General features: G+C 54.7%; 1 protein-coding gene across 6 annotated transcripts in view; it reads left to right on the forward strand.

Annotated features, from left to right (window-relative positions):
• GRAMD1B (GRAM domain containing 1B) overlaps positions 1-11314 on the forward strand; it is a 162583-nt gene extending 151269 nt beyond the window's left edge. For 4 of the 6 annotated variants that reach the window (XM_054395510.1, XM_054395513.1, XM_054395516.1 and 1 more), the window contains 8 exons: positions 903-1045; positions 2286-2389; positions 3664-3867; positions 4415-4505; positions 6839-6850; positions 7149-7256; positions 9197-9314; positions 11225-11314. In XM_054395510.1, the coding sequence (XP_054251485.1) occupies positions 903-1045; positions 2286-2389; positions 3664-3867; positions 4415-4505; positions 6839-6850; positions 7149-7256; positions 9197-9314; positions 11225-11314 (870 nt within the window). The remainder of the gene's footprint in view (positions 1-902; positions 1046-2285; positions 2390-3663; positions 3868-4414; positions 4506-6838; positions 6851-7148; positions 7257-9196; positions 9315-11224) is intronic. The other 2 variants (XM_054395511.1, XM_054395512.1) reach the window with 1 other exon arrangement.
• Positions 11315-11758: the final 444 nt, after the last annotated feature.

Consider the following 11758-nt stretch of genomic DNA (forward strand, 5'->3'; position numbering starts at 1 on the left):
CCCCTAAGCATCCTTGTAGCCCTCTGCTGGACCCTCTCCAGCAGATTATAGAATCATAGAATCAGTCAGGGTTGGAAGGCCCCACAAGGATCATCCAGTTCCAACCTCCCTCACACCTCACACAGGATCAGGCTGGCCAGAGCCTCATCCAGCCTGGCCTTAAACATCTCCAGGGATGGGGCCTCAACCACCTCCCTGGGCAACCCATTCCAGGCTCTCACCACTCTCATGGGGAAGAACTTCTTCCTCACATCCAGGCTGAATCTCCCTACTTCCAGCTTTATTCCATTCCCCCCAGTCCTATCACTACCTGATAGCCTCAAAAGTCCCTCCCCAGCTTTCTTGGAGCCCCCTTCAGATCCTACAAGGCCACAAGAAGGTCACCTCAGAGCCTTCTCTTCTCCAGACTGAACAGCCCCAACTCTTTCAGTCTGTCCTCATAGGAGAGGTGCTCCAGCCCTCTGCTCATACTAGTGGCCCTTCTCTGGACATCTGTGTGACAGATCCCTGTCCCTCCTAAACTGGGGAGCCCAAAACTGAACACAGGACTGGAGATTGGCCTTGGGATGTGCTGCCCAGGGAGGGGGTGGGGTCAACAGCCCTGGAGGTGTTTCAGCAAAGCCTGGATGAGGCACTTAGTGCCATGATCTAGTTGATCAGCTAGGGTTGGGTGATCAGTTGGACTCAGTGATCTTGGAGGTCTCTTCCAGCCTGGCTGATTCTGTGGTTGTGTGTCAGAGGTGAGCTGCTGATGGCGGGGAGGGGGTGCAGGAGAGACGGGGCCGGGGCGCGCCTGTGGGCTCCTGGCTGTTGGTGTGCAGTGCCAGGGGAGGTGCCCACCTTAGCAAAGCTAAGTGTTCTAACCACACTAATAGGTGCCTTGCATGCTGTCTTTTATGCAGACAATGTACAAAGCCAGCCAGGAGAGCGAGTGCTATGTGATAGATGCAGAGGTGCTAACTCACGACGTCCCCTACCATGACTATTTCTACACCATTAACCGCTACACCTTGACTCGTGTGGCCAGAAACAAAAGCCGACTCAGGTACACTCCTTGGGGGGCACCAAGGGCTTTCCTGATGGCCAGAAGTCACCTTTGGGTGGGAGCTCTGCTGTTTGCTGTGCTGGAAGGGGTTGGGGGAGAGCTTTCTTTCTCTGTCCTGCTGCCGGAGCGCGCCGGGGCAGCTGCCTGCTGGGGTGACGTGGAGCAAGGAACAGGCCTGGTGCAGCTGGGGCAGGGAGAGGATTTCACAGACTTTTCTTCCTGCCTTCTGGAAGCAGTGGTTTGCAGGGCCCTTGTCACACAGAGTCAACTGCATGTGCTAAGCCAATAGGATATACTTCAGTGCCAACCACATCGAAAGATGGCAGCAGGGCAAGGGAGGGGATTCTGCCCCTCTGCTCTGCTCTGCTCTGCTCTGCTCTGCTCTGCTCAGACCCCACCTGCAGCACTGCCTCCAGTTCTGGTGCTCCCAACACAAGATGGACCTGGAAATGTTGGGGAGGGTGCAGAGGAGGCCACCACGATAATCAGAGGGGTGGAGAAGCTCCTCTGTGAGAACAGGCTGGGAGAGTTAAGGCTGTTCAGCCTGGAGAAGAGAAGGCTCCAGGGAGACCTTAGAACAACCTTCCAATACCTAAAAGGGCTCCAGGAGAGCTGGGGAGGGACTTTGGACAAGGGCTGGGAGTGCCAGGATGATGGACAATGGCTTTGAGCTGGGAGAGGGGAGATTGAGACTGTGGAGATGAGGAAGAAATTGTTTAGAGTGAGGGTGGGGAGAGACTGGCACAGGTTGCCCAGGGAGACTGTGGATGTCCCCTCCCTGGAGGTGTTCAAGGCCAGGCTGGATGAGACTTTGAGCAACCTGGGCTGGTGGGAGGTGTTCCTGCCCATGGCAAGGGGTTGGAACTGGATGAGCTTTAAGCCATTCTATGATGATTCTATGATTGTGTGCCTCTGAGACACACTTGAGGGGGAGAAGCAGAGGACTTTGGAAGCAGGCAGAGCTGTAGGCTTTGGTGTTTGCTGAGTAATCTGTCTGCCTGCCATGTGGCTGAAGGTCTTGGGAGTCCTTTTGGGGATGCACTCTGGAGATCTTCCTGCCTCTGCCTTTAGAAGGACTTTTCCTGCAATGCCTCTCCTCGAGAAACACAAAGGGCTGAGAGCCTTCCAGGATTAACACTTTGCATGGCTCTTTGTCACACTGCCTGTTGAGGAAGGGCTGTGGATTGCCACTGCCCCCCCTGAGCAGAGCTGGGAGATGACTTTTGCTTTCTTCACACAGGGTTTCCACAGAGCTACGTTACAGGAAGCAGCCCTGGGGGCTGGTGAAGTCCTTCATCGAGAAGAATTTTTGGAGTGGCCTAGAAGATTATTTCCGTCACTTGGGTAAGAGTGGCAGTGCCTGGAGCTGTGCCAGTGACCCCCACACAGAGGCACCTTCCATGCCTGGTGCAGACCTTGGAGTCTGCTGGGCTCAGACCTTGGAGTGGCTTGGGGAAAGGGCCAGCTGAAGGGACAGCCACAGTGCTGGTAGCACTGTGCTGGAGCAGATCAGGTCATCAGTCCTGCTCTCTGGCAGGAGTACAGGCAGTCTGGGGGCAGAGTTTGGCAGAAGGTGTAAGGGAAGTGGGGTGTGCCCTCTGCTATGAGCCTCTTAGACCTTGCAACCCCTTTGGCCCAGCATCTGTGCAATTAGAGAGCTTAGGTCACACAAACACAGAATGGGAGGGGTTGGAAGGGACCTCTGGAGATCATCCAGTCCAAACCCCCCTGCCAAGGCAGGGTCATCCAGGGCAGGTCACACAGGAACACATCCAGCTGGGTTTGGAATGTCTCCAGAGGTGGAGACTCCACCACCTCTCTGGGCAGCCTGCTCCAGGGCTCTGCCACCCTTCCATTCAAGAAGTTCCTCCTCATGTTCAGATGGAACCTCTTATGGTCAAGTTTGTGCCCATTGCCCCTTGTCCTGTCTCTGGGCACCACTGAACAAAGCCTGGCCCCAGCCTCCTGACCCCACCCTTGGAGTATTGATCAGCATTGATCAGATCCCCCTCAGGCTGCTCTTCTCCACACTTAACAGCCCCAACTTTCTCAGCCTTTCCTCCTCACAGAGCTGCTCCAGGCCCCTCAGCATCTCTGTAACCTCCACTGGACTCTCTCCAGCAGTTCCCTGTCCCTCTTGAACTGGGGAGCCCAGAACTGGACACAATACTCCAGATGTGACCTCAGCACCTTTGCAGCCCTTTGCTGTCCCTTCTGCTCTTCTCAAAGTCAAACACCTTCAAGTTCCTCTCTTGAACTGGGGAGCCCAGAACTGGACACAATACTCTAGGTGTGGCCTCAAGCACCTTTGCAGCTCTTTGCTGTCCCCTCTGCTGGACTCTCTCCAGCAGTTCCCCTGTCCCTCTTGAACTGGGGAGCCCAGAACTGGACACAATACTCCAGATGAGGCCTCAACACCTTTGCAGCTCTTTGCTGTCCCCTCTGCTGGACTCTCCAGCAGTTCCCTGTCCCTCTTGAACTGGGGAGCCCAGAACTGGACGCAATACTCCCGATGTGTCCTCAGCACCTTTGCAGCCCTTTGCTGTCCCCTCTGCTCTTCTCGAAGTCGAACACCTTCAAGTTCCCCTCTGTGAACTGCTTCCCCTTGCTGTCTGCAGAGAGCGAGCTGGCCAAAACGGAGAGCAGCTACCTGGCTGAGGTGCACAGACAATCCCCCAAGGAGAAGGTGGCCAAGCAGGCGGCGGTGCGGCGCAGGAAGCGTGCCCACACCCACCTGCGGGTGCCGCACCTGGAGGAGGTGCTCAGCCCTGTCACCACCCCCACCGACGAGGAGGTTGCTCACCGGATCAAGCACGTGGCAGGTGAGCAGCTGCTGCTGCTGGGAGGGGGCTGGGTACCTCTGGAGGAAAATGGGAGCTTTGCTCTTAGGTTAATGGGAAGAGGCATTCCAGGGCTGGGAGGGTGTAGGAGCAGAGAAGAAGAGGAGGCTGAGGTGGGGGAGACCTCAGTGCTCTCTACAGCTCCCCGAAGGGAGGTTGGAGTGAGGTGGGGGTTGGGCTCTTCTCCCGACTAACTAAGGAGAGGACAAGAGGCAATGGCCTCAGAGCTGTGCCAGGGGAGGCTTAGGTTGGATATTAGGAGAGATTTTGTTCGTGCAAGAGTGGGCAGGGATTGGCACAGGCTGCCCAGGGAGGTGGTGGAGTCCCCATCCCTGGAGGTGTTCCAGAACCTTGTGGCGATGGCACTCGGGGACACGGGTTAATGGACCTGTTGGGGTTGGGCTGATGGTTGGACTGGATGATCTTAGAGGCCTTTTCCAACCTGAATGATTCTATCAGTCTGTGGTTGGAATGGAGGGGTGGGCAGAGGGAGGAGAAGAGCATTTCCTGAAGCCATCTGTCTGCTCAGGTTCCACTCAGACACGGCACATCCCTGAGGAGAGCTCCAGCGGCTTCCACCTGCAGAGTGTCTCCAAGCTGCTCCTTGTCATCAGTTTTGTGTAAGTAGTTTTTTGGTTTTTTTTTTTTTTTTTTTTTGGCTTTCCTTCACACTCAGCCTTCAACAGCTTTGGCCCTTTGGTGTTTCTGGTGTTCTGTGCTCCCCTCTGAGAGGTTTTGTTGTCTGGTCCCAAACATTGAGCAGGACAGAGGAGAGAAAAGTGATGACAGGCAGGGTTTGGAGCTCTCAGGTTTGGAGCTCTCAGGTTTGGCCTTGTTTTAACCACACACAGGCTCTGCAGAGCTGCATGTTCTGGGTCAACTCAGCTGTGTTTGGGACACAGGCAGCACTGAGAGCAGCAAGCAGGGCAAGGAGCAGCTGTGCGAGGAGAAGTCTGACAAGTAGAAAGAGACATTTTAATTGCAAAGACACAGGTCAGAGATTTTCAGAGGCATTGAGAAACTCTGGGTTGCTTTATTTTTTAATTTAAACTTTAATGTAATCTGCTGCCAAACCAGCTGTGGCCATGAAAGATGGCCAGAGGAGTGACCCTCTGGGAGGTGCTGTGTCATCACAGCAGGGCTCAGTGTATGTGCTGGCTCTGTTCCTTCTCTCAGAGAATCATAGAATTGTTTGGGTTGGAAAAGCTCTCCAAGAGCAGAGGGCTGGAGCACCTCCCCTACAAAGATAGGCTGGGAGAGTTGGGGCTGTTCAGCCTGGAGAAGAGAAGGCTCCAGACAGACCTTAGAGCAGCCTTCCAGTGCCTGAAGGGCCTCCAGGAGTGCTGGGGAGGGACTTCTGACAAGGGCTGGGAGTGCCAGGACAAGGGACAATGGTTTGAAACTGGAGCAAGGGAGATTTAGGTTGGACATCAGGAGGAAGTTCTGCACAGCGAGGCTGGTGAAACACTGAAACAGGTTGCCTAGAGAGGTGGTTGAGGCCCCATCCCTGGCAAGGTCAAACTTGCTGTGGCCCTGGGCAGCCTGATCTAGTTGGAGATGTCCCTGCTGAGTGCAGGGGCTTGGACAAGATGACCTTAGAGGGTCCCTCCCTACCCCATGCATTCTGTGGCAGCATACAAGGGACAGTTTTCTGATGGCTCCAATAGTTCTGAAAAGCCTGGAGCAGGATGAAGGTGAATGATTGATTACCCTGGGATTAAAGCCACAGGATGCAAAGCAGTACAAACCTTCTGAGGGTCCCTTCCAGTCAGTGCAATCTGTGATTCTGTGTTTTCAGACTCCTGGCCAGCTGCCACCCTGCTGCCTGCCCTGGCTGATAGAGAGCCATTCTTCCAGCCAGAGAGCTGCACTATCCAGAGCCAGGCACAAGCATCTGATTTTGGAATCTCCTCCTTGAGCATGGCTGGCAGCAGAAGCAGGGCAGTGCATGGCCGCACAGTGATGTCCTCCCCACTGTGGGGTGAGGCTGGGTGCATGCAGGCTGCAGCTTGCAGTGGTGTGTCAGCCCCTGCCCTGCATGGGCATGCATTGGGCTGGGCTGCAGCAGCCACACACAGCTGCTGCTGGAATGTGTCCAGAGAAGGGCAGCCAAGGCCTGGAACACAACTCTTGTGAGGAGCAGCTGAGGGAGCTGGGGGTGGAGAAGAGGAGCCTGAGGGGAGACCTCATTGCTCTCTACAACCCCCTGAAAGGAGGCTGGAGTGAGGTGGGGCTTGGTCTCTTCCCACAGGCAAAAAGTGCCAGGACGAGAGGAAATGGCCTCAAGTTGTTCCAGGGGAGGTTCAGGTTGGATATTAGGAACTATTTCTTTCCAGCAAGGGTTCCCAGGCCCTGGAACAGGCTGCCCAGGGAGGTGGTGGAGTCCTCATCCCTGGAGGTGTTTAAAAGCCACATGGATGTGGTGCTGAAGGATGTGGTGCAGTGGCAGTGGCTCAGCAGCAGTGGTGGGGTTGGGAGCTCTGGGTGAGCTTGGACTTGGTGATCTCTTGAGGCCCTGGAATGGGTTGTCCAGGGAGGTGGTTGAGGCCCCATCCCTGGAGGTGTTTGAGGCCAGGCTGGATGAGGCTCTGTCCAGCCTGATCTGGTGTGAGTGACCCTGCCCATGGCAGGGGGGTTGGAACTGGATGATCCTTGAGGTCCCTTCCAACCCTGACTGATTCTGTGATGATTCTATCTCAAAGCTCTCTTCCAACCTCAACACTTCTATGGTTCTGTGATTTTAACTGAGCCAACTTCACCAGCAGCTGGAGGCACACAGTTACTTGTCTGTCCTTCTTGCCTCTCTTCCCTCTGTCCCCTTCTTCCTCCCTCCCCCCATATTCCCTCTGCACTGCCTCTGAGCCCTCTCTGCTCAGCCCAGTTGCTCCTGTTCCGTGTCAGTCCGTTTCTAACCTGCAGCTGCTCCGTCTTTTCTCTTCCCTGCTCCCATTAGGATCTGTTTCAGGTACTGTCTCTCTCTTTTTTTTTTACCTCTTTGCTCTCCCATTTCCCTCCCTTTTCTCTGCATTCAGCACATCCCCTTATCCTCTCTGACCCATCATCCCTGTCTTTCTCTCTGGCTGTCCTCCTTGCTCACACATTTCTCCCACCAGGTGAAGTTCTGGGCTCCGACCATCTGCTCCTTACTCAGATTCTCAATTCCCACTCACATACAGCATGGAGCAGATACCACCTTGGGAGCCTTGGGTGTTTTCCCAGCTGTGAAGTGCTGCTGGGAAGCTGACTGGTGTCTGTCTTTGCAGTCTGGTGCTGCTGGTCATTCTCAACATGATGCTGTTCTACAAGCTCTGGATGTTGGAGTACACGACGCAGACGCTCACGGCATGGCAGGGCTTGAGGCTGCAGGAAAGGTACTGTCAGCCCTGCTTGGTACTTGCCTCTTCTCCTCTTTTCCTGTAGGGGTTAGAGGCTTTCCCAGAGCAGGAGAGCTGAGGGCTCTCTGGTAGGCTGCTCCTTTTCTCTGTAAACCAGCTGAAAAACTCTTCTATGTTAACCAGTGAGTACTTGCAGCCCAGAAAGCAAATCACATCCTGGGCTGCAGCAAGAGAAGTGTGGCCAGCAGGGCCAGGGAGGGGATTCTCTCCCTCTGCTCCACTCCAGTGAGATTCCACCTGGAGCTCTGTGTCCAGTTCTGGAGCCTCTGTTCCAGGAAGGATCTGGAGGTGCTGGGAGGTGTCCAGAGAAGGGCCATGAGGATGAGCAGAGGGCTGGAGCTGCTCTGCTCTGGAGACAGCCTGAGAGAGTTGGGGTTGTGCAGGCTGGAGAGGAGAAGGCTCCCAGGAGACCTTCTTGTGGCCTTCCAGCATCTGAAGGGGGCTACAGGAATGCTGGGGAGGGACTTTTGAGGGTGTCAGGGAGTGATAGGACTGGGGGGGATGGAACAAAACTAGGAGTGGGGAGATTGAGATTGGATGTTAGGAAGAAGTTTTTTCCCATAAGGGTAGTGAGAGACTGGCAGAGGTTGTCCAGGGAGGTGGTGGAAGCCTCATCCCTGAAGGTTTTTAAGGCCAAGCTGGATGTGGCTGTGAGCAACCTGCTGTGGTGTGAGGTGTCCCTGCCCATGGCAGGGGGGTTGGAACTGGCTGAGCCTTGAGCTCCCTTCCAACCCTGACAATTCTCTGATTCTACGAAGCAGGTAGTTAGCTGAAGCTGTGGGGCCATCAGCATTTCCAGATCTGCTGGACAGTTGCACTGACTTAAGGCAACCTCTGGTTCTCCTCATTATCCTGTGTAAGAGAGGATGCTCTGTGAGTAAATGTTTTGCAGTCTTGGGCCAAGGTTTTTACCTTCCCTCCTTTGATGGCTAAACTTCCCTCTGTATGAGAAGCAGTCTTAGAAAGAACTCCTTGTACACAGAGGGGGCCTGTGCCATGCAGGCAGCTGGGAGAGAAGTGTTTAGAAAGATGTGTCCTGGGTTCAGTTTTGGGCTCCTGGCTCCAAGAAGGACATTGAGGGCTGGAGCAGGTCCAGAGAAGGGCAACAAAGCTGGGGAAGGGTCTGGAGAAGAGGGCTGGGGGAAGAGCAGCTGAGGGAGCTGGGGGTGTTGAGCCTGGAGAAGAGGAGGCTGAGGGAGACCTCATTGCTCTCTGCAGCTCCCTGCAAGGAGGCTGGAGCCAGGTGGGGGTTGGGCTCTGCTCCCTAGGATCAGGTGATAGAAGGAGAGGAAATGGCCTGAAATTGTGCCAGGGGAGGGTTAGGTTGGAGATGAGGAACAATTTCTTTGCTGCAAGAGTGGTCAGGGATTGGCACAGGCTGCCCAGGGAGGTGGTGGAGTCCCCACCCCTGGAGGTCTTCAAGAAACCTGTGGCCATGGCAGTGTGGGCCATGGTTTAGTGGCCATGGTGGGGTTGGGTTGAAGGTTGGAGTGGATGACCTTAGAGGTCTTTCCAAGCCAAACAATTCCATGGTTCCACAATGCTGCTGCACTGCACAATGCCCCATCAGTGCCCATGGGGCCAACTTCCACTCTCAGTGTCTCCCAGGCAATGACAGTACACTGCCTTCTGCCCTCCCCTTCCCCTCCCCTGCAGTTCCACCCCCACTCCAGCAGCTCCTGCACAAGGCACATCTTTACTAGCAGCTGCTCACCAAGATGATCCAGAGGAGCACTGGGATCCCTTTGATTAAGATCCTGAGCACACTGCAGTGCACTTGGGCTCAGTAACCTTCCCCTGAGGGGCTGAAAGGGTTAGACAGAATCCGATGCCAGTTACACCCTTTCCAAAGCCACTTTGCTCCCCCTTGCCTTCACTTCCCCTGGGTTCACTCTTGCTCCTGTTGTGCCTGACAGGTTGCCACAGTCCCAGACAGAGTGGGCCCAGCTGCTGGAGTCTCAGCAGAAGTATCATGACTTGGAGCTGCAGAAGTGGCGAGAGATCATCAAATCCTCCGTGATGCTTCTAGACCAGGTGAGGGCACAGGGCCAGTTCCTGCTGTGGCTGGAGCCTCTCCATGTCCTCCCACTCCTTCAGCCTTACCTGGTTCCACTGCAGGCCCTCAGGTGTGTCACCTCCACTGCAGTCTCCCTTTAGATAAGTCTTCTGGCATTGTGAGCAGCTGGTCCTAAGAGATATTTGCAGGACACTGTAGCTTCTCTGTCACCTTGCAGGGGTCCACATACATGCAAGAGAGGACTCTACAGGGCCACAACCCTTCCAGTACCATATCTGGGCTCTGCCATCCCAGTTTGGAAAGCAAACATTTTTTTCCTCAGGGTTGCTCCCATCAGCACCTCAAGGGCTTGCATCTGTCCTGACCCTGCTCCACTCAGCAGCCTCCAGCCCTGTTCAGGAGCATTAACTGGGACCCACACAAGTCAATAGCTTGTGAAGGAGACACATTCCACCTGGATCCTAAACAGCACAAAGCCAGGAGTTTCAGTGTCTGCTGTCTGGTTGTACACCAGGCTGCTTGGGACAATAAAAGCTGCCCTTGGGTATGGCCTCATTCTGCTCACCCCTATGGAGAGAGCTGCTCACCCCATATCTCTTGTCTATGGAGAGAGCTGCTCAGCAGATGTCTCACTCTGCTCACCCCTATGGAGAGAGCTGCTCACCCCATGTCTCACTCTGCTCACCCCTATGGAGAGAGCTGCTCACCCCATGCCTCATTCTGCTCATCCCTATGGAGAGAGCTGCTCACCCCATGTCTCACTCTGCTCATCCCTATGGAGAGCTGCTCAACCCATGTCTCACTCTGCTCATCCCTATGGAGAGAGCTGCTCACCCCATGTCTCATTCTGCTCATCCCTATGGAGAGCTGCTCAACCCATGTCTCACTCTGCTCACCCCTATGGAGAGAGCTGCTCACCCCATATCTCACTCTGCTCATCCCTATGGAGAGAGCTGCTCACCCCATGTCTCACTCTGCTCACCCCTATGGAGAGAGCTGCTCACCCCATATCTCACTCTGCTCATCCCTATGGAGAGAGCTGCTCACCCCATGTCTCATTCTGCTCTTGCCTATGGAGAGAGCTGCTCACCCCATGTCTCACTCTGCTCACCCCTATGGAGAGAGCTGCTCACCCCATGCCTCACTCTGCTCATCCCTATGGAGAGAGCTGCTCACCCCATGTCTCACTCTGCTCACCCCTATGGAGAGAGCTGCTCACCCCATGTCTCATTCTGCTCATCCCTATGGAGAGCTGCTCAACCCATGTCTCACTCTGCTCACCCCTATGGAGAGAGCTGCTCACCCCATATCTCACTCTGCTCATCCCTATGGAGAGAGCTGCTCACCCCATATCTCACTCTGCTCATCCCTATGGAGAGAGCTGCTCACCCCATGTCTCATTCTGCTCATCCCTATGGAGAGCTGCTCAACCCATGTCTCACTCTGCTCACCCCTATGGAGAGAGCTGCTCACCCCATGTCTCACTCTGCTCATCCCTATGGAGAGAGCTGCTCACCCCATATCTCACTCTGCTCTTGCCTATGGAGGGAGCATCTCACCCCATGTCTCATTCTGCTCACCCCATGTCTCATTCTGCTCACCCCATGCCTCACTCTGCTCACCCCTATGGAGAGAGCTGCTCACCCCTATGGAGAGAGCTGCTCACCCCATGCCTCATTCTGCTCACCCCATGCCTCACTCTGCTCACCCCAGACCTGATTCTGCTCCCCCCTTTCTCTGATACCTTGCAGAATGCTCTCTCCCAGGCTCCCCTTTTCTCAGTCCCCCCTTGTACATCCCAGCTCCCCGAACCAGCTCACTGCAGTCTCCACACCACAGAAGGAGGAGGCACCAAGGGGGCAGGACGTCCCCAGGTGTGCTGTGCTGTAGGGGAGCATCTCAGTGGAGACCTTTTCTTCTCTTGCAGATGAAGGACTCCCTGATCAATCTGCAGAATGGCATCGGGTCCCGGGACTTCGGGTCAGACCCAGAGGAGAAACGGAAACGTTTCCACTAACAGGCAGGGAATGCAGGAGGCCAGAGGACGGTGTGCAATATGTGTAAATAGGATCTATAAATATATATATATAAATATATATATATATATACAGAATATAAATATCTATATTATATACAGATTTTAAGAGAAAAAGAAAAAAAACACAAAAAGAAAAACAAAAAAGCCTACGTCTGGAGAAGGAGGTTTTGGAGCTCCAGCACTGGCTGACCTGGAGCATGGCTCTGTATGTGTGTGTGCGTGTGTGTGTGTGTGTGTGTGTACAGGGGAGGGCTGTGCTCTCCCAGCACCTGAGGTGTTGCCCTCAGGGGGCTGCACCCCAAACGTGCTCCCCTGGGCCTGTGCACTGCTCTTCTGTGATCTTCCTGGCTGTTTTGTCTGTCCTGTCTGTTTGGGTTTTGTTGTTTCCAAAGGGAAGCATCAGAGCGAGTGCCCCCACCCCAC

The sequence above is a fragment of the Indicator indicator genome, chromosome 34, assembly GCF_027791375.1.
Source record: "Indicator indicator isolate 239-I01 chromosome 34, UM_Iind_1.1, whole genome shotgun sequence".
Taxonomy (NCBI): Eukaryota; Metazoa; Chordata; class Aves; order Piciformes; family Indicatoridae; genus Indicator; species Indicator indicator.